The sequence below is a fragment of the Cucurbita maxima genome, unplaced genomic scaffold (assembly GCF_002738345.1).
Source record: "Cucurbita maxima cultivar Rimu unplaced genomic scaffold, Cmax_1.0 Cma_Scf00004, whole genome shotgun sequence".
NCBI lineage: Eukaryota > Viridiplantae > Streptophyta > Magnoliopsida > Cucurbitales > Cucurbitaceae > Cucurbita > Cucurbita maxima.
In genome coordinates, this window is record NW_019272020.1 from 5,371,904 (window position 1) to 5,395,925 (window position 24,022).

At 34.6% G+C, this 24,022-nt stretch overlaps 5 protein-coding genes and 1 long non-coding RNA gene across 10 annotated transcripts; 1 reads left to right on the forward strand and 5 right to left on the reverse strand.

The window, feature by feature from the left end:
• The first annotated feature begins 812 nt into the window (after positions 1–812).
• Positions 813–6,144, forward strand: LOC111478206 (protein DETOXIFICATION 44, chloroplastic). 4 transcript variants are annotated; one of them, XR_002717420.1, is made up of 15 exons: positions 813–1,230; positions 1,434–1,558; positions 2,225–2,383; positions 2,478–2,620; positions 2,787–2,922; positions 3,032–3,128; positions 3,249–3,349; positions 3,591–3,754; positions 4,407–4,478; positions 4,635–4,751; positions 5,156–5,251; positions 5,346–5,467; positions 5,652–5,745; positions 5,854–5,978; positions 6,080–6,144. XR_002717420.1 is itself a non-coding variant. In XM_023122367.1 (13 exons), exons 1-13 carry the CDS (start codon positions 947–949, stop codon positions 5,713–5,715), a joined length of 1,680 nt encoding a protein of 559 aa, XP_022978135.1. In that variant the 5' UTR covers positions 813–946; the 3' UTR covers positions 5,716–6,078. The 4 variants fall into 4 exon arrangements, 1 of the variants encoding a protein (XP_022978135.1); XR_002717419.1 differs by having other exon boundaries at positions 5,873–5,978; XR_002717418.1 differs by having other exon boundaries at positions 5,652–5,978.
• LOC111478355 lies at positions 1,780–23,782 on the reverse strand. The gene is made up of 3 exons (XR_002717456.1): positions 23,766–23,782; positions 2,711–2,712; positions 1,780–1,917 (listed from the first exon to the last, which is right to left on the reverse strand). It is a non-coding gene; the product is annotated as an uncharacterized LOC111478355 (long non-coding RNA).
• On the reverse strand, positions 6,069–7,607 carry LOC111478263 (ethylene-responsive transcription factor ERF035-like). The gene is made up of 2 exons (XM_023122443.1): positions 7,391–7,607; positions 6,069–7,282 (listed from the first exon to the last, which is right to left on the reverse strand). Exons 1-2 carry the CDS (start codon positions 7,411–7,413, stop codon positions 6,205–6,207), a joined length of 1,101 nt encoding a protein of 366 aa, XP_022978211.1. The 5' UTR covers positions 7,414–7,607; the 3' UTR covers positions 6,069–6,204.
• Positions 9,071–11,983, reverse strand: LOC111478275. Of its 2 annotated transcripts, none has more exons than XM_023122458.1 (3): positions 11,035–11,983; positions 10,749–10,839; positions 9,071–9,494 (listed from the first exon to the last, which is right to left on the reverse strand). In XM_023122458.1, exons 1-2 carry the CDS (start codon positions 11,941–11,943, stop codon positions 10,783–10,785), a joined length of 966 nt encoding a protein of 321 aa, XP_022978226.1. In that variant the 5' UTR covers positions 11,944–11,983; the 3' UTR covers positions 9,071–9,494; positions 10,749–10,782. The 2 variants fall into 2 exon arrangements, with proteins under 2 accessions (XP_022978226.1, XP_022978229.1); XM_023122461.1 differs by having other exon boundaries at positions 9,071–9,497.
• Positions 13,032–14,116, reverse strand: LOC111478318 (PRA1 family protein B2-like). Its single transcript, XM_023122517.1, has one exon. The coding sequence runs from the start codon at positions 13,902–13,904 to the stop codon at positions 13,287–13,289; it is 618 nt and encodes a 205-aa protein (XP_022978285.1). The 5' UTR covers positions 13,905–14,116; the 3' UTR covers positions 13,032–13,286.
• On the reverse strand, positions 16,039–16,623 carry LOC111478343 (macrophage migration inhibitory factor homolog). The gene is made up of 2 exons (XM_023122554.1): positions 16,469–16,623; positions 16,039–16,367 (listed from the first exon to the last, which is right to left on the reverse strand). The coding sequence occupies exons 1-2, from the start codon at positions 16,577–16,579 to the stop codon at positions 16,140–16,142; spliced, it is 339 nt and encodes a 112-aa protein (XP_022978322.1). The 5' UTR covers positions 16,580–16,623; the 3' UTR covers positions 16,039–16,139.
• Positions 23,783–24,022: the final 240 nt, after the last annotated feature.

Here is a 24,022-nt window from a genome sequence, read left to right on the forward strand (position 1 = left end):
CATGTTAATATTTTGTTAATCGGAAGCTTGTAACATGATATAGCTCGGAGTCAGCTTCTCATGCATGCAAGATCTATCTCTCTCAAAACGTTATCATTGTGCAAACCAAATTCAATAATTCAAGTGAAGAGTTAATTTGAAAAATACATCTTTTAAGAATTACGAACATATAATAATTTTTTCAATACAAAATTGATGACATTTCAAAAATACTTTTAAATGTTACAAAAATTTATTAATGTCCAAATATTCATTAGACAAAAATTAGGTATTATTAATATTAGATGAAGACGACTCCCACAATGATGTGATATTATTACCTTGAGTATAAGTTCTCATGACTTTGTTTTGTCTCATTCGAATAAAGATAGTATTTATTGATTATAAATCTATGATCATTCTAGAGGAGGTGAAACTTTTATCCTCTAACAATCAACACATTCTCGATTATCTTCAAATTTTTTAATGATATTTTTTTAGTTTAAAAGTATTTTAAAGTTTTAAAAAAGTTTGAGGCTATTAAATTTTTTTAAAAAGTTCGAAGGTATTTTTGAAACACTTTTCAAGGTTAAAAGAGTATTTTGTAAACAAAATATTAAGGGCATTTTTTATTTATTTTTTATTTTTTTTTAAAGAATGTTATTGAAATTTTAAAATTAAGAGAGCAAATTTATTTTATAAATTGTGAAATTATATTAATTTTTTTTTATAAAAATTATATTTCGGTAACAAATTTTGATAGATGAAAAGTTGAAATAAAATTTAAAGTATATTTTAATCTAAAATGTCAATTAAATTACACGTCAAGATATTTCTATGGCGTGCTGCAATTCTGTCCGTCTAAATTAGTCCTTACAAATTGGGACAAATGTATATGGTTTCATCTTCCCGTTTCTCAATCTCCACCGGCCGGCCTTTCCACTGTTCCATTTCTCCGTGACCGGAGATGGCGACCGGTCTCTCTATCTATGTTCCATGCTTCAATACCGGCACTAATTTATCTTCCAAGTGTCAACTGCTGCGCAGAAACGCCAATTGTCAAGTCCGTTTTCGTTATTTTCGGAAAGCGTCGTTCCAGAAGAATCTTACTACTTCTTCCTTGAAGAGTCCGCCGGAAGAACCGAAGTCAACAGCCTCGTCCGAGCAGCTCCGTCGAAACGGACCGGGCAAGAAGTCGTCCAACTCTTTGTTGTCTACGTTCGTCTCAGTTCCACTTCTAAATCGTTTTAGGTAAGTTTTGATCCTTGAAGGACAGAGCGGCAGGCCGAGTTGGTTCGTCTTTGAAATTTAGATCAGCTTTTTTAGCGTTATTTTCTTTAATTAGATCACATCCAAAAATGAAAGGCAAAGAAAAAGATCTTTGAATACAGCAACGGTATATATCTTCAATTCTAGAATCTTACCTAGGAATTTGATTTCTTGAATTTCCCTAGAGATGCGGTTTTTAAGTTTGATAAACTTGCGCTGGACATATTGGCGATTGCATTGCCTGCTGCACTGGCTTTGGCTGCTGATCCAATTGCATCATTGATTGACACGGCTTTTGTTGGTCATATAGGTACAAAACTTCTTCATGCATTAAGTTACGGTAATATTTATCTGAATTGTGCAAAAGGAATCGTTTCTTTATTACTTACTTATCTGGATTCTGGAGTATTGGAGGCAAGAGTTCGTAATTGAACTTTAGATGAGTACTGATTGTGATGGCAGGTGTTAGTCCAAGTCTACTGCTAGTAAATATTGTCCGCTTTGCTGTTACATATCACCGTCAATTCCAGGGTTTAAAATGTGTTGGTTAGGGAGAGGTTTTTACACCCTTATCAGAAATGTTTTGTTCGTCTCTCCAATCGATGTGGGATCTCACAATCCACCCGCTTGAGGGCCCAACGTCTTCTTTAGCACACCGCTCGATGTCTGCTAGGGAAAGCCAGACACCGAGCAGTGTGCCAGTGAAAACGTTGGGCCTCCAAAGGGGGTGGATTGTGAGATTCCACATCGGTTAAAGAGGGGAAAGAAACATTCATAGGGGTGGAAACCTATCCCTAGTAGACACGTTTTAAAACTGTGAGGCTAACGGCGATACATAACAGGTCAAAACGGACAATATTTGCAAACGGTGGGCTTGGACGGTTCGTTCTTGACATTAATTTTAGAAGTAATATTTCATCTTATTGGAGGTTATATTGATGACTGCAGCACCATGCCGTATACATTCTCTTTGTAGGATCGACTGAACTGGCTGCAGTTGGGGTATCAGCTTCAGTATTCAATTTGGTGTCGAAGTTATTCAATGTTCCTTTACTCAATATCACTACTTCATTTGTTGCTGAAGAGCAGGCCTTGATTCATAAAAACGAGAAAAACACTGTTCAAATAAATATTGGTAATTCTAGTTTGCAATTTCAGTAATTTTTTAAACTAAGAACTCCACATTGTCTTCTATGAAGTCGTGAACTTTTTTTGGTTTTACCATACAGATGGCATAGAAGAGAATCAAGGGAAAAAGCTCCTTTCATCTGTATCCACTTCTTTGGCACTTGCTGCTGGGATTGGAATTGCTGAAGCTGTTATGCTGTCTCTTGGTTCAGGGTCTCTTATGGATATCATGGGTATACCTGTTGTATGTCAAGCTTTACCAATTCATTTTATAATTCTTGGCTTCTAACCCTCCTCGTTGTTTCATTCATGTCTTGAAATGTCTTTGGTTTACGTCTTCTGCATTGTTTGATTATGGTTTTACATGACATATTTCTATCATACAACATATCTATCTTAAAATTTTGTAGGGTTCATCAATGCGTGCACCTGCGGAGCAATTTTTGTCTCTGAGGGCATTTGGTGCCCCCCCTATTGTAATTGCTCTTGCTGCCCAAGGCACCTTTCGTGGATTTAAGGATACAAAAACGCCATTGTATGCTACTGGTAATATCAATAATTGTTCTCGACTATCTTCCTGTGATGTGAATATGGAAACTGTTCAAAATTAATTAAGATCTTTTAATTAATATGAAAGTTGGTTTTGTTGTGTCAGCTGCTGGCAATTTACTCAATGCAGTACTGGATCCATTGTTGATATTTTTTTGTGGTTTTGGCATTGGAGGTGCTGCAATAGCGACAGTGATATCTGAGTACGTCAACAATGTGGTAAACTTATTTATTTAGCTTAAGCGCTTGAGATGAGTTCCTAAGATTAGATTAGGAAATGATGTTCTTGTTCTTTCCTGATGGTCTGATGCCCTTTTTATCAGGTATCTAATCGCATTCGTTCTTCTGTGGAGATTAAACGGAGAAATATCTCTTACTCTTTCAAGCATTGATGGTGGTAGAATTGCACGCTATCTCAAATCTGGTATTACTTCCACTGACAGACAGATTGATTAAGAAGTTTTGTTAATCAATTTGTTTCAGTTACTCGTTCCTCTTCCCTTGTTCCCGAATAAGTGTGAGAGGAATGTGTAATTCCAAAATTTCTTAGTTTCTAGAGTTACAAATAATTCATGCCTCCTAATTCTGCGAAAACCCTTCTGAGGATTTTTTTTTTCTACTTAAATTTCCCATTTAGTTATGATTCTGACTGTTGTATGTCTCAGGTGGCCTCTTAATGGGCCGGACATTAGCCGTCCTTGTAACCCTGACTCTAGCCACATCCATGGCGGCTAGAGAGGGCACTGTACCCATGGCCGGTTATCAAATTTGTGTACAAATATGGTTGGCCATATCTTTGCTTACTGATGCTTTAGCACTTGCTGGTCAGGTACAGAGATTACCTCAATAATTAGGGTATCATAACTTATATTCAGCAAAACCTTTAGCTTTTTTCTTGGTTGTGTAACTATTTATGAAGCATTCAGTTACATCAAGGTCTACCTCATTGATTACAAAGCTCCACCCATGATCTTCTGCAGAGATATTTTCTTGGTTTTGCATTCTGCCATTGGTCTCTTCTTGTTTTGGAAACTTGATTTTAGAATTATTAAAGAGCTAGACAGTAAATACGTAATAATTTTCATTTTTCTTAACTATCAGCGTTCAAGCTGTTGTACATGCACTAACTAATCCCAGAGGACTGAACTATCCATCTGAAATTTTTTTTGTTGTGAAACTTCTAGGTTACTTATTTACGTAATGTAGATAGATTTGTTTTTGTCTTGGGTCGGTGAATTATTTGTTATGCTCCCATGGTGATGAATTGATCATTAGAGGCAGATATTTGTTGTTGAATGATTCTTGTAAATATTCCCACAAGAAAAGAATGTTTTATGCCTATTTATTCTATGTAAAATCTTGTCTGACGTTGACAAGATTTTTAATTTACATTGCTAGATTTTCTCTTAGGTTACATATTGCCGAAAGAAAATTCATTGTTTTGTTGGTCCTGGTAAATAATTACTGTACTTCTTTTGCAGGCATTATTAGCAAGTAGCTACACCCTACAAGACTACGAACATTCGCGTCAAGTGATTTATAGAACTTTACAGGTCAATAGTAACTCAAACGTCAACATGCTGTCTCTTGGCAGTTATTTTTGGTCTTTCTTCTCAAAATAGAAGTGATGAATCTTTTGTTCTCTCAGTCTCATGGTTTTTTTCTGGTGGGAAGAAATCAAAACTGATTCTGGGTACCTCTATGTACAGATTGGTTTGATCTCAGGAATTTCTTTGGCTATTATCTTGTTCCTGGGATTTGGCGCATTTTCTGGTTTATTCAGTGCCGATGCAGAAGTCCTGGAAATTGCACGATCTGGGTTATGGGTAAGAATACGTTATCTGAATAATTGACTTTTGACTTTTTACCTTTCCTGTGACTGCTTAACAGTATTTACAATGGAGATGTTTGGATGACCTACTGTGCTTGACCTTTAAATTTGTCATATTTTGGATCAAATTTCTACATGTAACATATTTGTTCGGGCCATCTAGAAGCCTGCCATGAATTCATTGTTGATGCAATTTGCACTTGTTTGGTACCTACAACATTCTATTGCTGTAGAGCTGGAGAGAATTTGGTATCCATCCTGAAATTGGGGGAGTGAAATTTTCTAGCGGCCTGTTCTTTACATTTCTAGGAAGATCCAGTTATCTCTCATGATGCCACGTACACCCACTACAAGGCTATTGTGATCGGTTGTCCTGATATCCTAGCCATGTTTTTGCAGTTTGTTGCTGGATCACAACCAGTGAGTGCTCTAGCTTTTGTTGTAGATGGGCTCTACTACGGAGTTTCAGACTTCGGATATGCAGCCTACTCCATGGTATATTCCTAGTGATCTGAGCTTCCCTTTTCTTTTCTTTTCTTTTCCTTCTTTTTTTGAAGATACATATTAATTTGGCCTGAAACAAGAGCAGGTGCTTGTTGGACTGATTTCTTCTCTCTACCTGCTTGTGGTCACTCCCGCATTCGGTCTACCTGGGGTTTGGAGTGGATTGTTTCTGTTCATGATGTTGCGTTTAATAGCCGGAATCTGGAGGTAATAATACATAGAAAAATCACATTAATTTGACTAGAAAACAGAATTAGGCCTACCTAACAAGTAAACATTCGATATTACTAAGAAATAACACAACTTTTAGGCCGAGTTCTGATAGTACGGAACATTTTATATTTCCCTAGTGGCTAACTTATCCGATTTGTCTCTATTTCACCTACCCCAGATTGGGCACGAAGAGTGGGCCATGGGAGATGGTTTTCAATGAGCTCGACGAAAAAAGTGACTGAAACTTAAAAGCTTCAAGCTTCTTGAACTTCGTAAAGCTCCTCATCCCATTTAAAGTGTTGAATACCACGAGGATTTGGATATGTTCCCTAGCTTTTTTAAAGCTCCTCTTAATCTGCTGCCTGTTACTGACATCACAGCTTTCTATCTATTAACCAGAGCTGGCCCCCCTTCAATGCAACAACAGCCAACAGTTCCAGAGCATGTCAGACAGTCCGCTTCAATATTCACCGATCTCAATCACCATCAAAATTAAAATGGAGGGGTAATTTCTTAGCAATTTTGAATATTGTATTTGAAGGACCAAAGTTGTAATCAAGAAGATATGAACATTTATACATCATTCTAAATCTCATTTTATTAAAGGTGCACACAAGAACAGGCGTCTGCAAATAGGAGAAGAAATGAAACTACTATGTACGCTCAAAAAATAGAATACAATTGTAGCCCAACAAAACCAAGAATCTACCCTGCCTATAATCTATCAATCTTCATTCATGGAAGCATGAATCAAGCCATTTCCTTTCCTCCTCCAACCCAAAATCATAATCAGGTCTCAAGAACTCGAAGTTACAATCCTCAACTTTCTGATCTCCAACTCCCATGTGTTTTTGCCGATCCAGCAACAAACTCAGATCACGGTTGAAGTCCATACAGTCTACATAGCTCTCCATCTCCGTTCCCTTTCCTTCCATCACCTTCTTCGTCGGCCCGAGACCGCCGACCTCCCATTCCGCTGGAATCCAGTAAGTTCTTCTTGCATATGCATCACTCTGAAGCTTCTGTAGCAAATATTGATTGCAATCGTTGATGTCATTGTAGCCATTTGTATCCATTGCTTCAAATTTGAAACAAAGCTCAGAAGGATCATTCTGATCATGGCTGTATTTATTAATATCATGGCTTCTTACAACATCAGCTAATCCATCCTTGATATCTCCTTCTGTTGATCTGTTCCCAATGTTAGAATCATATAAAGAATTGGGATTAGCATCTGTATAATTGACTCCATTTCTTGCTGTTTCTTCCACTTTCACTTTCGGTTCCTCCATTGATTCATACTCACAGTTCAGTTTCTCTGCAGATACTCCATTTAAGAAGGAAGAGGAAGAACATGAAGAAGCAACAGGGGATACCGTGTCCGAATGCTCTGCTGTTATTGGTTTCAAAGAAGAAGAGTCGGGAAAATTGAGACGAGCAAAAGGGCCATACATGGCTTTGGCAGCTTCATCATAAGCAACAGCAGCCTGGTGAGCAGTGGCAAAGGTACCAAGCCATAAACGACTGCCTTTCTTCTTCACACGGGTATCGCTAGCAATAGGCTCTCTAATCTCAGCCACCCACTTACCCCAAGTCCTCTGCCTAACACCTCTGAAATTACAGTCTGAATTCTGCGGACCTCCTTTCCCTCTCATGCAACCCTTCTTGGAGCCCTTGGCTGGAACTCGACGAACTTCCTCTACTCCATCTTTTGCCAAAAACTCCAATTGATTATTCAATTTCTTCCACTTGTTCAAAGTGTCCACTACAGAAACAAACCCATTTCGCCTCTTTCTTGATGTCTTTTCTCTGCAATCAAAAAACAGCCCTCTTCAGCCATCTCTCAAACGATCAAAACCCAGAAAAAATTGGCCATGAAGAACAATACATCAAATTTAAACAGAAAACTCAACTTACCCATTAGAATTCTCAGACGTCATGCGCTTCAAACTCCTCACTGATTGCAACACTTCGGTGGCCTCTTGTTCTTGTTCGTAGCTTTCTGATCTTACAAGTAAAATTTTGAGAGTTTCAGGAGAGAAGAGAAGCAAAGGAGAAGGAAAGGGAAGGAGGAGGGGTTTTATAATAAACCTGTATGAAATGAAAAAGCCATTATGAAGCTCTGGAAATATCCAAAATTTTGATGACGTGATGGATGAGTTTGGAGGAATGGTAAGGAATTCAAGCAACTCTTTGCTTTCTTAGCCACGAAGTTTTTTTTAACCGAAATTTCATATTTGGTAATTTTATTATATTTAATTAACTTTATCAACCTTATTTTTAATTTTAAAAGAATATAAAATAAAAAAATTAGAGATTAAATTTGTAATTTTATGTGTTTTTTGGTAATAAAAAAAAATTGAGAAGAAAAGAAAAGAAAATGGAGGTGTGAGGATAAATATGAATAGGATTAAAGGCAAAAGCTACTTGTTCCCCAAGTAATATATCTCTGTCTTTTTTCTTTTTTAAGAGAAAATAAATGATAATAATAATAAATAAATAATAAATAAATATCTGTCTGCGTGTGGGGCCCATCCGCACGGATGGTGTGTGTGGCTCAATTTACGTAATTATCCCTACTCGATCTCACCGCGTCTTTGTCAGCAGCAGCAAAGTGCTTTTCTTATTCCTTTTTCTCACCTCCCCGCTTCTACTTTTAATTGTTTAAATAATTGCATTAATTATAAAAACTAAACTAAACTAATATAAATATCTTTAAAAAATAAAAAAATAAAAAAATAAAAAAAAATTGACACTTTTAACTATCTATCTATTAGACAATAATTAAATTTAAGAAATTTAGAGATTCATTAAACCATTTTATAAATTTATTAATCAATAGGCATACATTTAAAAAATCACTATTAAACTTATATAATTTAATTTAACTCCAAAATTAATATTAAATTGAAATCCTCATCTATTATCCTATTCCCATTTAAATGGATAAATGGATAATTCTTTCCCTATTCCAGATTATTTATAAGAGGACACATTCTCCACTTTCTAAAATGTTACCAACATTCTTTTTGCCAAATCAATTAATATTCTCCACTTTCTAAAATGTTACCAACATTCGATCGTACGATCGATCGATCAAGCTCAACAAAGTCAATCCTTCCGAATCGCCCTTGCAGAAGTTACTCTAGTGACATCTTTATTATATTATTTCTATATGATATATTGAATGACTTGTGACGTTATCTTACTATTGATTGTGCTTGTCCTTCAAATTCATCTATCACGTGTGTAGAGTCATATATTACAACAAACAAGTGTTCTAACTCGATTAAACTATATATATTTTTTTTTTTTTTGGTTGCAATACCTGCCAGATAATTTCACCAATGAAGTTATCCTTTTTGGGAAGGGAGCTCAAGTTGTTAAAAATGAGCAAAAAAGGAAGCTTTTTCTTCCAAATAATCAGTATCCTCCAAATAAATTTCATCACTTGCCATTTTATCCATATATTGGTTCTTATCTTATCGTGATTTGAGAGGAACCTTCAAGTACAATGAACACTAGAGAACAACGCGCAAGAACATGTGAACAAATAAGAATTCATTCTCAATCAAAGAAAGAAAAGACACCAAAAAGTACACCCAAACAGCACCTTAGAGCTGGAAAGTAAGTACATAAAAGCTTTTTCCTGAACGGGATCTTTAAAAACACAAGTAGCCACATAATGATAAGAATCCAATCAAGAACAGAACATTTCGTATGGAATATATGAAAACATATCAAACAGAGTGAATCTTCAAGTGACAAAAGGCAGGGAATGAAATTGTAGAAGGTTGTACCTCATACACACAGCAAAGGTTGTGGGGGCAACTCATTATAGCTTGATATTCCCCAAACAAACTACTGCCTAAACTTGAGATCATTCCTAGGACTTCAAAGGTCTGCTTGGTAGCTCCCTTCAGCTCAGAAAGTCGCCATTTTAATGTCAACGGCATGCAGCATTCAGGTTTTGATGCCAAAAGTAAGTAATTTCGTTACAAGGTCGATGTTCTTGCAGTTCCTGCTTCCAGAATTTAGATGAAAACAAAGAAATGGGAATTAGATAAAGAATAGAATGTTGTTGCAGATCATGTGTTCTCTAATTTCACCTTAAATGGACAGTTTTATTTGGTTCCTTATGACTCTACCCCACATCATGGATACAAACAATGGGTTGTTTGGATGACTTTACATTTACCTGGGTGCTTAATTAAACATGAAAGAATTGGCATTGGAAACAAGGAAATAAAAACTAGGAATGCAAAGTCGACTGGTCAGAACAATAAATCAGTGATACCAAATCGAACTCAAACCTGCATGTTCAAGACATAGAATTGATCAGTCCTTAATGATTGCGAAGCATGGCAGTACAGGAGAACGTTGAGAGTTGGTCGGAAGTGAGAAAATATGGGATGAACTCCCCCACTTCTTTCTTTTGCCATCAGTTTCATGCTGAAAAATGGGGGTAAGTTCTTGTGCTACAAGTGAAAGGGTGGAAAGTGGTGGCTACACTTAAAAAATGAACCTAGTAACTGTGAACACCGCATTTTGCACCAACTTGCTATCTCAATATTGAAGCAAAGGGGAAAGCTCAATATTACATTCAGTCCGAACTTCAAGAAAGCCTCCTCCGTTCTCCTTCATTAAAAACTTACAGTTCATTAAGTAAAGAGAAAAAGGCAATAGATTCTTCGTGTAGTCGTTAATCATGACACAGAAAACTAAGATTTCAACTCTTGCCACGGAATATATCCTTGTTATTTTACTAGAAATCCGGATTATATCCAAATCAACTACAAACATTTCTATCTAGAAATGTTTATGCATACAGACAGGTTAAGAGTCTGCACCCTAAAAAAGTTCAGGAGAACACTAGAAGGATCATTTCAGAATGAAGCCAAACTTAAGAAACATCACGAATCAAGATTGCATACTATTCGGCAGAGCTCCAACGATCGCCTTGATTTTTTTTCTTTTTGGGTAAGATTAGAACTTTCTTTTGGGGAAGAACACTCACCTCAAAGCTTAATTAAACTAAAAAACTTTAACTCAAAATCCCTTTGCATTACCCAACCGAATGATAGAATAAAATGGTAAACATTAACTGCATAAAAAATGATTGGTACCATCTTCGCCTCATTACAAGTATATTATCAAATACAAATTCTATCACACAGGTTACAAGCAGAGCAAATGTCATGCATCCAATGCGATAGTGAAATGATTAGATAAACAAATGAAAGTAGGATGATGGGAGAGGACGAAATTAGCTTACATGAACAAAAACGCCAGTAGTAAGAACAAATTTCTTACTCAAATCCAGGGTACCTCGCAAGTTTATATCTCAACTTTCTGTTGTGATTTTCCTGCAAAAAGTTGCGAAATATATACGTAAACCCTAGAAGAAATTGAACAATCAACAGGAGCATTAAGCATTGACAAACAATAGACAATTTACTAGTCATTAAACCATAAAAAACAAACCACCTAACGAGCATTGCCTAATTGGTATCTTAGCTGTTAGCCCTCAAGGGTTCATTCATATAGAAGCGATTGAATACCTGATCAAGAACCTGAGCAGAGCTCTTCTCAACGAGCCGTGCCAAGCTCTCAGTCTTGGCAAGCATTTTTTCGTATAAATCCTCCAGCCCAGCAGTATAATTTGCAGCCTCAGAACCCAGTAACCGGGTCAAGTTCCCAATCTCGAATCCTTCAGCACACATATTCAGTTGCTTCTGATCTTTCAAGTTTTGCTTCATCACATTCAAATTCCCATCAATCTTATCTACATTCATCGGAGAGGCTCTCATCTCGCAAGGAAAATGAGGGAAAGGAGAATTAGGGGTAAACGATCCATAGTGGCCACGAAATGCCGGTCCGATGTTCACAATGTCAATTGATTTCGGCTCAAAGAACTGATTGGAGGACCGAAATTGAAAAGCACGGTACTCGTGTGTGTGGATAATTTGATCAGATATCGGCGAAGTCAGAAGCAGAAACAAACTAGGGATTAGATTGGTAGGTTTCACAGAGTCTTTGACAGGAAACGACAATTGCTTCATCGAAGACAGAGAGGAACTCACTAAGTATTCACGCATGGAAGGTCGAAGCTGAGTTCTCCGGCGGCCGGAAAACCAACCGACCAAAGAATCGTTAGGTTGAGCTTGGCCGTCGGACAGGTTTCGGCCGAGAAGGCGGTTAAGCAATTGTGAATCTACTTGTCCAGAAGAATCGTAAAAGCTATTGGTGGTACCAGAGCAGAGAAATCCGGTGACAGTGGCGACACGTACCGATGGTTCGATGTTGGATGAAGAAGATGAATCATCGGAGAGGGATAAGGGCGTAGTTTCGGAGACATGGCCGAAGAGAAGACCATCAACGGCGCCGGAGGAGGAGGAGGAGCAGCGTTGGATCAAAGAGGCTAAGATTGGCCCTGAAATCGCAACCTTCTGCAACGATTCGTCTTCCATAGTCGCCGATTCACATTTATCTTCGTTTCTTCAAGGGAAGGGATCCGGCTTTTAAGGTGCTTTGATGGTTTCTATCAAACGACATGTGGTTTTCACTAAGTCGACTTGTCGTCCAATATCGAAATTGTACGTACTTGGCCTCTAAATTACGAAATCCATCATATTTTTAAATAATTTAAAGTCAAGTTTTTATTTTTTATTTTTTTATTTTATTCTTTTTAAACCTTTCTTAACAAAACATTTAAATTATGTAAAATTTCAACTCGCCTTTAATATGAATAATTCAATTTAAATTGGTTTTTTTTTTTGTCGATTATTAAGATTAAATTAAACAATATTGTTTTTTAGTATAACAAATAAATACGAAAATTCAAATATCTTACTTCAAGAAAAAAGAATAATATATGTTAATTATGTTTTTTTTTCAAGAAAAAAAAATCTATTTTATAATTAAAATAAATATTAAAAATAACTTTAATCATATATATAGTGAATTGAGTTGTAAATTATGGTGTGATTTTAATTTTTATAATTAGTTCTCACGTCAATTTATCTTTAATTTTAATTAAAAATAAATAAATTGCATAGTTAAAATAAAAAATTTCAAAATTAAAACTACCGTTATGCTTTGTTAAACTTTAGTATAGAAATAAGAGTGAGGAATATCGTTCACTTGAGTTGTTATTTTAGTCAATTAAGAACGGACCACTGATTAGGCAGTAGCTATAAGCCAAAAAGTTCGAGTTCATAATTCTCTCATTCAAAGTTAATTATTACTAACCTAAGCCTAAGTTATGAGCCATGAGAATATGAGAGTAAGAATGTGTAAGAGCCTAAGTGCACACCTAGCAAATATTGTCAGTTTTGACCGGTTAAGTATCGGGCCAAAGTGGACAATATTTGTTATTGGTAGACTTGGGTTGTTATAAATAGTATCAAATTAGAAGACTAGATTGAATTGGGAGATCCCACATCGATTATAGAAAAGAACAAATACTTTAAAACTGAGGCTGGTTATGAGAAAAGCCCGATACTTAAAATTAATGCTAAAATAAGATTAAAACAAAACCTATATTTGTGGTATTAAAAACACATCTAGCAAAAAAAAAAAAATATAGAATTGATGGATGAAACATCAGTTGATACAAATTTTTAACATGAACAAAACTCTCCGGCTATAAAAATTGAAACAATTCCCCACCCAAATTTGAATGGTAACATTCTTCAGAAAGAAACAAGATCCCCTACTATTTCAATTGAACAACAAAAATGTTCAATCAAACAAATAATAGAATGAACAAATCAACATACAGAAGCACATATGGTTTCAATAATCACATCATTTACGCGCCGGAAGGAGCGGTGGCAGCGGCAGCAGAGGGGGCGCCGGCGAATAAACCGAGAAATCCAGTGGAGTTCACTTCCTGTTCATCAAGGAACAGATCATCGGGAGATCGGAGAGCGCCGTGAGCGCAGACGACAGCGGCACCGGCGGTGAGGGACGAAACAAGAACGGATCCGACGCTGGTGAGGAAGATAATACAGGCGGTGAAAACAACAAGGCCAATCAAGATCTCGCTGTCTCTGAATAACCGGCCGAACAGAACAAGCGGCTGATCGGAAGGGCGGAAGAGGTAGAGGAAGATCCAAGAGGAAAGAAGCGCGATCAAGAGGAACAGAGACGAAGGATTTGAGAAAAATGAAAACGCAAGAATTAGGGCTATAATCGCGAAATAATTAACGCGGAAATAGGTGTAGTTCTTGCGGATGCGGAGTGTGGCTTCGGAGAGGGACTCTGGCTTGGAGAAGGCGGAGCGATCTAGGAGCTCCGGCCAAGGGCGGCGGCGGGAGAAGGCGTGACGGAGGGAGAGGAAAAGGTGGCTGGCGAATGAGGAAAGAGGGATTTGAGGTTGTGATTCGGAATTGGAAACGGGGAGGATGGCCGGAGAAGAGGACGGCATTGTGGTGGGAAGGAAGGGACGAAGGAATCAGGGAGTTTGGAAGTGCGATATAAATGGCCGGAAAGTATGGAGTTAAAAGGGAGGGATGGCCGGAAAATGGGGGAACGGAGGCGCCGATGAAAGTTGCTGGAAAATTCGGTTTCGGGTTTTCTTTTCTCTTCTGCCTATATTCGAGCCAGTGGCCCAATCCTGGCCAAGACCTCTCACGCCCTCTCATATTTTTTTTTTTCTATTTTTATTGACATCTGGAAAAAAAAAAGCTTTAAATTTATTTATTTATTTATGTTAAATAGTTTCAAATTATTTTTAAAAATAATTCTGTGAATGATGCACACGGAGTCTTATCTATTAGTGAAGCACGAACCAAGTTCATTTGTCGAGGGGTTGGATGTTCAAATAGGTCGATAGTGAATTAGAAGGTGTATTAGATCAGTGCCTTCAAAGCAAAGAAGTTGGGTTTAGATGAGACATGCACCGACCATGTGCCAAATGTGCACAACTGTAACAGTCCAAGCCCATTCATATATATTGTTTGCTTTGACCCATTATGTATGATCATCAACCTCACAATTTTAAAACGCATTACTATAGAGAGGGTCTAGCCCTACTCCAACCAGTGTCTTGTACCGTCTGGTAATTGGCTCTGATACTATTTGTAACAGCTCAAGCCTTCCACAAATAGATATTATCCGCTTTGGCCGTTGTATATTACCGTCAACCGCACAACTTTAAAACGTGTATGTTAAAGAAAGGTTTTCATGTCATTATAAGGAATATTTTGCATCTCTCTCCAATTGATGTGAGATCTCACAACAACGAAAGTCCATAGAACGGGTTGCTGAAGTTTAGTGGGGGAGAGCCCAAGAGAATGGGTTGCTCACTTTGAAGAAGTGCTCCAAGAAGTGAGCTCCTTGAGCTATCACTTAGTGCCTAAGGAGAATGACTCGACATTAATGTTTAATAATTGAAATATTCACATTAATATTATATTTTTTTAATTATTAAAAATTATATTATTATATTAAAATTTAAATTTTTAGAAATTATGAGTAGGAAAGATTATAAAATATATATTTTTTTTTTATAAAAATGAAAATAAAAAATAATAATGAGTAGGAAAGATTATCCGTGGAAAATTCGACCCCGCAAAAATAAATGAAAAGCTTTTTTGAATCGATCAGCTTACTATTTCGTGGTTGGTCAATTTGTACTAAGGAACTTCATTCATTTCAAAGAGAAACTCGAGCGAGTTGAAGAATAATCACGCTCGACATGTGATAAAAAGCTTTTCTTTTTCGTGTTTTAGACCGAAACACGGTGAAAATATCAGATATGAAGAGCGCCTTATAGTCGCTTTAAACATGGCTTTTACCAACTCCACTAAACATATTTAATCACTAAAACGTGAACTATAATACTAATAATCATCAAATTGACAATACCAAATATCACCATTGATATAATAATGTAATGGGGACATACCCTCTTAATTAAATTTATCCATTAATAACCCATTAATTTCTTTTTATCTTATATTATAATCACCCTATTTGAAAGAGATTGTTACCGAATTCATTAACATTAATACTTTCATTTATAAATTTTATTTTTAATTATTAGCTTCCAATGATTTTATCAATTAAATAGATAATAAAGTGTATTTTAGTGTTATATATATTTTAAATGTTAAATTATGTTATAATTTAGGATTTGGTTAAATTATTTTTGGTTAGGGAGAGTACGAAATTTATATATTGGGAAGAATTTAATTTATTTAAATTAGTGAAAAAAAAATTATCAAAAAAATACTTATTTGCATTAAAATTATAATTTATGATACTTTAAAATTTTCATGTATATTTTTTAAAAAATGTGGAAGGATATTAATTAATATATTTTTTAATGATTTTTATCAAAATTAATGGTAACTAAATATATATTTTTATTAATTTAGAGTTTACCTTTTAAATTAGAAAAAAAAATTGTAATTAAAAATCGTGTTATTCAAATCTACTGCTAAAAAATATTGTCTTATTTAAATTTTTATTCCGAGTCATAAACGGATTAAAATCATGGATATAATGTTATATTATTTCCTTAAACGACCAATTATGTAAAAGTGGATATGAAACAATTATTAAACCTCTCATTATCATAGCTTCCGTAACGAATTTCAACTGTATAACTCCCACAGTTTTAACTGTCAAACAAGAAAAGGTCAAACTTGGAACAGCTTCATAATTTTGAAACGGGGCGACCCGCCGTCGTGTCGTGGACTTTAAGAACGAATCTCGCAGGCGGAACTGACAGCTTCTCCTTCAAAATGCTTCCAATGGTGGCGATCAGCCGCCTCTTTACTTCTGAGTTTATTCCTCCCATCGACACCACCTCCGCAAATGCCGCCGGTTCCTTGTTCCCCCCGAACGATATCGCCACCGACCCTTTCAACAACACCATAACATACTGTCCAAAAAAACAAAATAAATTAAGAATATTTGTCTATAATAATAAAAGATAAATATAATAGAGGCGTCGACTGTAATGGAAGACAAAGTATGGTTTACATTCTCGGGTTTGCCGATAATGGAGGAGACGGCGGAGGTTGTGGCAGCGAAGATGGCGGCGGAGTCGGCTCCGGCGAGATCGACGTTGGTGGAGATGTAAAGGCAAGGCATGGGGATTATTATGGAGAGGAGAGAGAAGGAGGAGTTTAGAGAGGGAAGATTTGAATTGTGGTAAATGAAATTAGAAAGGAAGGGTTTTTATAGGTGAGGTTTTCAAAGATTTGTCAACTTTTTCTTTGAACCAAAACGTGGGTTTTTCTCTCAAATTAAAATACACGTTTTCAATGCTACACGATGAGGTGTTGTGCTTTTGGTCTTACTTCAAATGGTGCCATCTTTTTCTTTCAAATAATAATAACAATTTCCGGTTATATTTCTTTTGACCGCTCCATAATTCAACCAATAACCGAACCCCACCGCTACCAAATATTGTCCGCTTTGACTCGTTACGTATTGCTTTCAGCCTCACAGTTGCATCTCTTAGGAGGAGGTTTTCATATCTTTAGAAGGTATGTTTGTTCTCTCTCCAACCAATATTAGGATCTCACAACATATAACGGTTTATCTCTATAAACCTTTCCCATAATTTTTAGATAAAAGATATTTCTATTAATTTAACAAAAAAAAAAAAAAAATTATTTTATAATTAAAGTTTAACATAAAAATAAATAAACAAAACATATTTTAACCTTGATAATTAACTATGGTTAACTATTTTACCTTATTAAAATAATTTTAACTAATTTAATTTAACTTTGATGTATTTTGAGTTTATTTTTTTGTAATAAATATAAATAATTATCTTCAAATAAATCATTCTAATAAAATTACATAAACTTTTTACGAGTAAATCTTTAATCCAACTTATATTTTAAAAATTGTGCTAATGAAATATACTTATAAATCTTATAACATTATAATAATTTATTGATAAAATAATAATATGCCTTAAATTTTAATCTAATTTTCTTTCCCGGATAAGTATACTATAATAATATGCATTAAATTATAGGTTTTTGAGTTCGGTTAGTCAAAATTATATACGAAACATCCCATATAAAGGTGTGAAAATCTCTCTTTAATAGACGTGTTTTAAAATCGTGAGACTGATGACCATATGTAACGGGCTAAAGAGAACAATATTTGTTAGCGCTGGGCTTGGGTTGTTACAAATGTATCAAAGACAGACACCGAGTAGTGTACCAATGAGGATGGTGGGCTCTTAAGGTGGTGGATTGTGAAATCCCACATCGGATGGATAGAAGAACGAAACATAAGGCATATGGAAACCTCTCCCTAATAGATGAGTTTTAAAATCATGAGACTGACGACGACAGGTAATGGGCAAAAATGAACAATATCTACTAACAGTAAGCTTGGACTGTTATCAATCCAAAATTTCGGTTGGTTGGGTTGGCGACTTGAGCAACTCGAAAAGAGTTCACAACTCAATTCAACCCTCTATTTTCGAGTTCTGATGGGTTAGGTTGTCGGGTTGTTTTTAATTATTTTAACAAATCTTACTCATCTACCATATATATTATATTAATAACTAAAATCTCATAAGTCCCAAATATCAAATATTTATAAGTCATAGAGTTGGATCGTCTAGATTAGTCAGATTCTCGAGTCATATAAATATTTTTATTAATTAATTAAGATATTATTTAATTAATTTAAAATGATGTGATTCGAGATCTATAATATTGACTACCAAATATTTGAGTAGGTCAACGGAATTGGTATTGTTGACTTTTTTGCGGACCAATTATACATATTGGCATGTTCCATTAAACATTCTAATATCTATTTTTTTATTATTATTCTTAAAATGTGCTAAATACAATCCTTAAACACGTTCGATGATACACATGTATTTATGTTGAATTTTTAAAATTTTTATTTTAGTCCTCGATTCATATCGGTTAGAGAGGAGAACGAAACATTTTTTATAAACTTGTGGAAACCTCTCCCTACCAAATACGTTTTAGAACTGTGAAGTTGATAGTGATACGTAATGGGCCAAAACGGACAATATTTGCTAGCGGTGAGTTTATGTTATTACAAATAGTATCAAAACCAAGTATCGAGCAGTGTGTCGAGGAGAGTGGATTGTGAGATCTCACATGAGTTGGAGAAGAGAAGGAAATATTTCTTATAAGAGTGTGAAAATCTCTCTTTAGCAGATGCATTTTAAAATCGTAAGACAGACAATAATACGATCAAAACAGAAAATATCTATTAAAAAATTATTTTTCTATCTCGTTCTTAATTGATGGGCAGTCAAATAATGTATTTTTAGAAATTAAAATTAATGTTTTAAAAATTAAAAAATTATAATGGATGAAAAATAGAAAATGGACTTAAAATAAAACAATATTAATTATTTTGTTTTGTTTGGGATAAATATGAATAAAGGGAAAGGTTGAAAAACGCAGCTTTTAAAAGGCAAACGAAGAGGTTGAATTTGCTAAATTACAAAATAAAATAAAATAAAATAACGAAATGAAAAAACATTTTTCATAATTAAATTCTCTAAATAAAAATAATAATAATTAAAAAAAAAAAAGAGGAGACCAAAAAGGGCAAGCTTTCAAAAATGGCCACCACCGTCAGCCGATCCGAACCAATTAATCGGGGAGTGGGGCCCATGTCTCGCTTTTTTCATTTGATCGGAGGATGGTGGAATTGGTCCCTCTTAACGGCGTGGCGTGTGTTTGTCGGCGACATTGTCCCCCTCTTTGCTTTTACCTCTACAAACATAGAGCATTTTCTTTCTTTTCTTCCGAAAATGACCTTACGACCGTTGTTTTTTAGTCAAAGATGACGGTGGGCTTTGAACCAATCATTAATTGGGCCTGCCCAATTTAACCCAACCAACTTCAACAAAATTGACCCATATGTCCCAAATTTGATGTATACACTCTACCGGTAAGATCCCACCAGGATCACCGGGATCACAAAGGTATAAAAACCTCTCCCTATCAGACACGTTCTAAAATCGTGAGATTGATGACGATACATAGAAGGCGAAAACAAACAATATCTACTAGTAGTGAGTTTAGACTGTTACAATACAGTTGGGTTAAATTATAAATTTTATTCGTATATAGAGAATGTGTTAAAAGTATCATCCTAGTCGAGTCGAGTTGAGTTGTGTGCCTTTAATGTTTGGTGTTGTGATAATGAATCTTATAAATAGTAAAACAATTTTTGTTTTTGTCTTGCTAAACTCGTTAACCCTTTCGTATAAATACTAATTTAAGTACCGAACAACGTTTGACACAACACCACATTAAATCTTCGCCTCCTTGAACAGAGTTTGACCTTATAGGTTTACTCTACCTCGAGATCCACTCGATTTGATTTTTATTAAGTAAAATTAAAATAAATTTGACCAATTTAATTTTCATTCACAAATAACATACCTTAAATTTTAATAATTATCTTTAATAAATGAAAAAATAAAATTGGAGAATTAATTATATAATGTTATATTTTAAAAATTAAATATATTTAATTTATTTCATTCCTTATAACATAAAATATATTAATTTTAATTTATTATTATTTCTTCTAATTCTTCTATCAACCTATTTTATAAACGATTTGAATAGGATTGAAAGGTAAAAATAATATTTTATAAAAAAAAAAAACAAATATAGAAAAAGAAACCATATATACAAACAAAAATTATGTAAATAAATAAAAGAAAAGAAAAGAAAAAGAAAGGAAAACAAAAAAAAAAAAAAATTAGTTGGAACGACCCATGCCTAGGATTCGTAATCCAGATTAGACATTTGTGTGCCCCGACATTCTCTTGCATCACCTGCGACATGGTCACATTACCTACTTCTTACTTTTTAAAAGTGAAGACTATTCTTATAGACTAATATAAGTTCTTCTAACATGTTTTGTTCTCAATCATATGTATCTCAAAAAAATTACTAAGAGATCATCCACCGTAGAATTACTCTAAGTAAAACACACGTAACCATGAAGTTCCTATAATTGAGCTACCAAAAAGAAATGTGTACCTTCTGTTGAATCGGTATGGCAACTTAGAGGAGGGTGAATAAGGTTTTAACGATAAAAGTGTTTAAACCTGATTAAAACTTTTTTTTTTACAAATAAGTAAAAGATGATAATTACCAGAACAAAATAATTCAAGTCAAAACAATAATAAAGTAGACATGCAATAAATAATTTTGAAATTAAATAGGAAAGAGTTAGAGTAAATAACACCGTAGTTTTATAGTGGTTCGGTCAAACTCGACCTACTTCATTCCCCAAGCGCCTCTTGGGAATTTGAATAAAAAACTTTCTCGACTCTTTCCACAAATCAAAGCCAAACCGTTACACCGCTCTTTTTACGAGTTCAAGAGCAAACTCAATCCTTTCCACGACGCATGATCAAACTGGTACGAGTATTTCAATTTGATAGTAACACACCACAACTCTTTCAAAGAGTAGATTTACAATTTGGAGCACTCACAACCATCTTCGCACGATACAATAAAAAAAAATCTCTCTCAAGAATAAGATGAATAATAATAAAATTGGAAGGTTGGAGGGAGCAACAAACCATGGAGACTTTGAACAAATGAGAATTGGAGAATGCATGGAAGTTGTCTTAAAATGTGGGAAAGATGAGTTTATATCGAGGAGAAAAGTGGCAAAACGTAGGAATTAATATTGACCATTGGATTGTGTTAGGAATAACGGAAGGTGGAGATTAAAACTAAATAAATAAGAAAATTTTCTAAATTCATTTTTTTAATTTTTTTAAATATAATAATAATAAAAAATCATGTGATTAACGGTCAAATGAAAATTCAAAATTTATTATAAATATAATAATATAATAATAATAAAAATCGATGTGAATAATGGTTAGATTCAAATCTTCACCATTTGTTACTCTTCCAACATTATAAATGTCATATTTTAATATATTTTTATTTGTCTATCATTTTGATTTTGCTGCCACATCATCACATCGGGTATATTATCTCGACTGTAATTTTTTCGTTTTAGCTCTGATTTGAGTAATTGAAAAGTCGTTAAAATCGTTATTCCTGACCTTATACTATGGACAATTCAAAATACTGAAAATAATTAATAATTAAAAGTAGGTTTGTTATCATTAAAACATCAATCAATTAATTAATTGAAATTAATTTAAGTGAGATCAAGGGCAAAAAAGCCAACACGTTGTTGGTATATATAGTAACTTTAATTCTTTTTAAGCCTTTTAGTCAGAATCACTCTCATTCAGATGTGATCTTTCATGTATTTCTCCTTTACTCTTGTTTACTCTTACGTACATGTATGTATGTATGTATGTATGTATGTATGTATGTATGTATGTATGTATGTATGCATGTATGTATGTATGTATGTATGTATGTATGTATGCACTATAAGTTGGGCCTAGAGTCGAGTCTGCTTAATTAAGCAAAGCCCAAACAAACTTTGGATCAGCTGAAGCCCAAATTCATGTAGAATTTATTTTGACCAAAATTGATGAAAAACATTAATAAAATCTTAGGAGATGTCCTTTTTGGAGGGCACATAATTGCTTCAAGCACAAGGGAAAGGGATCTCTTCCACATTACCCTTAAATCACCCGACCCATTTTCGTCTAAGTTCACCACTAGTTGATATTATCTGTTTTGATCCGCTACGTATCGTTGTTAGTCTCACAATTTTAAAACGTGTCTATTAGGAAGAAGTTTCAACAGCTTTAAAGAATCCTTTATTCTCCTCTCCAATTAATGTGGGATCTGACAATTGATCGCAAAGAAATAATAAGAACGAACTAATGTTTGAGTAATTTCGTTCTCGATTATCTTTTGATGGGTGGGTAATTTACGAGTATTGTGAGATCTCACATCGATTGGAGAAGAAAACGAGTGTCAACCTAGGCCTTAAAGTAGTAGATTGTGAGATCCCACATCGATAGATTTATATATATATATATATATATGGGGTCAAACCAATTGTGTAGTAGTGAAACTTTAGGTTCTTAGAAAATTGTGGACATCAACCTTTATTTCAGTTTGTCAAAAAGCAAGAGACAACATTAAGGTTGCTTGCTTTTCTTATCTTCTTTGTTTCTTCATTACTTTAAAATGCCACCTCAACTATCTTTCTAACCTACCTTCTGAGCTGTAATCCTTTTAAGTTGGTGGGGTTTAGAGGTTCTATAGTTCCTCGCAAGTAGATATTGTCTTTTTTATGTTTTAAAACGTGTCTGCTAAGAAGAGGTTTCCACACCCTTTTAAAAAAGGTTTCGTTTCCCCTTCATTCAATATGGGATCTCACAATCCACTCCCTTTCAGGGTCCAACATCCTCGTTGACACTCGTTTCTCTCTCTCCAATCAATGTGGGATCTCACAATCTATTTCAATGTCCACGTCCCTCTTGGGCTTACTGTCCTCATTGGCACACCATCCGTGTTTGCCTCTAATACCATTTATAACAGCTCAAGCCCACCGCTAAGAGATATAATGTAAAATATACCATCATATAATGTTTCATGGCTAGGATTCAAATTAAGATCTCGCATCATCCTTTCTGCAGCTCAATCATAGAAAATTGTAAAATTAAACGTAGTTAAAACACGTAGGTAACATGATTATGTGGCAAGAACATCACGATTAAAATCAATTTTATTAAAAATAAAATTCAAAAAAGAGTGCGAGAATTTAGGGAGGAGGAGGAGTTAATTAGGAGATTAATAATTTTTATTTAATTTGAATGTGTTATGATTAAAGTGGATAATTAATGAAGTAAGGTTTAGTACACAAAAGTCAAAAGGTAATGTTTTGTATTGAAACCAACAAAAGCAAAAGAAATCATTTTTAAAAATAATTTAATTGGGGAAAATACTTTTTAGAAAATGTAGATTTTTTACATACTTTTTGGGAATACCAATGTAACATCTTACCCCTACTTTAAATTATTACCGCAATGTACTTTCAATATTAACCGTTTCTAGATGTCAATTATTTTCACAAAACCCTAGTTCTTTAAGGGTAATTTTTAGCGTGATTTTCAATGAGATCATCTCAGCTCACTACTACTAAATATTATTTTAGATTTTCTTTTTCGTGATTCCTTTCAGGTTTTACCTTTATAAGGAATGTGGATCTCTCTTCAACCACGTGGGATCTCATAATCCACCCTCCTTGGAAACCCAGTGTCCTCGCTTGTTGTCTTCTCCAACCGATGTGGGATTTCACAACTCTTGAAGACCCAACGTCCTCATTTGCATACCATTGGGTGTATGACTATGATACCATTTGTAATAGCTTCATATCTACCCCTAGCAAATATTGTTTCACGATTTTAAAACGCGTTTATTAGGAAAAAAATTTTATATACTTATTAAGAATGTTTCGTTTCCCTCTCCTATTAATGTAAGATTTCAAATGTTTTATGCTAAATATGTGCCATTTTGGATATGATGAGGAGAAGGGTAAGTGGGTAAAATGATTAAAATTGGGTCTTAATATAATAATAAATATAAAAAAAAAAAAAAAAAAAAA

Coding starts and splice junctions, on each gene's coding strand:
- LOC111478343 (XM_023122554.1), bottom strand. CDS start 16,579: ATGCCTTGCCTTTACATCTCCACCAACGTCGATCTCGCCGGAGCCGAC. Junction 16,368..16,468: donor TTATCGGCAAACCCGAGAAT/GTAAACCATACT, acceptor TTTTTTGGACAG/TATGTTATGGTGTTGTTGAA.
- LOC111478318 (XM_023122517.1), bottom strand. CDS start 13,904: ATGCCGTCCTCTTCTCCGGCCATCCTCCCCGTTTCCAATTCCGAATCA.
- LOC111478263 (XM_023122443.1), bottom strand. CDS start 7,413: ATGACGTCTGAGAATTCTAATGG. Junction 7,283..7,390: donor ACGTCTGAGAATTCTAATGG/GTAAGTTGAGTT, acceptor TTTTGATTGCAG/AGAAAAGACATCAAGAAAGA.
- LOC111478206 (XM_023122367.1), top strand. CDS start 947: ATGGCGACCGGTCTCTCTATCTATGTTCCATGCTTCAATACCGGCACT. Junction 2,923..3,031: donor AACGCCATTGTATGCTACTG/GTAATATCAATA, acceptor TTGTTGTGTCAG/CTGCTGGCAATTTACTCAAT. Junction 3,755..4,406: donor CTTTAGCACTTGCTGGTCAG/GTACAGAGATTA, acceptor CTTCTTTTGCAG/GCATTATTAGCAAGTAGCTA.
- LOC111478275 (XM_023122458.1), bottom strand. CDS start 11,943: ATGGAAGACGAATCGTTGCAGAAGGTTGCGATTTCAGGGCCAATCTTA. Junction 10,840..11,034: donor CTGCTCAGGTTCTTGATCAG/GTATTCAATCGC, acceptor AACTTTTTGCAG/GAAAATCACAACAGAAAGTT.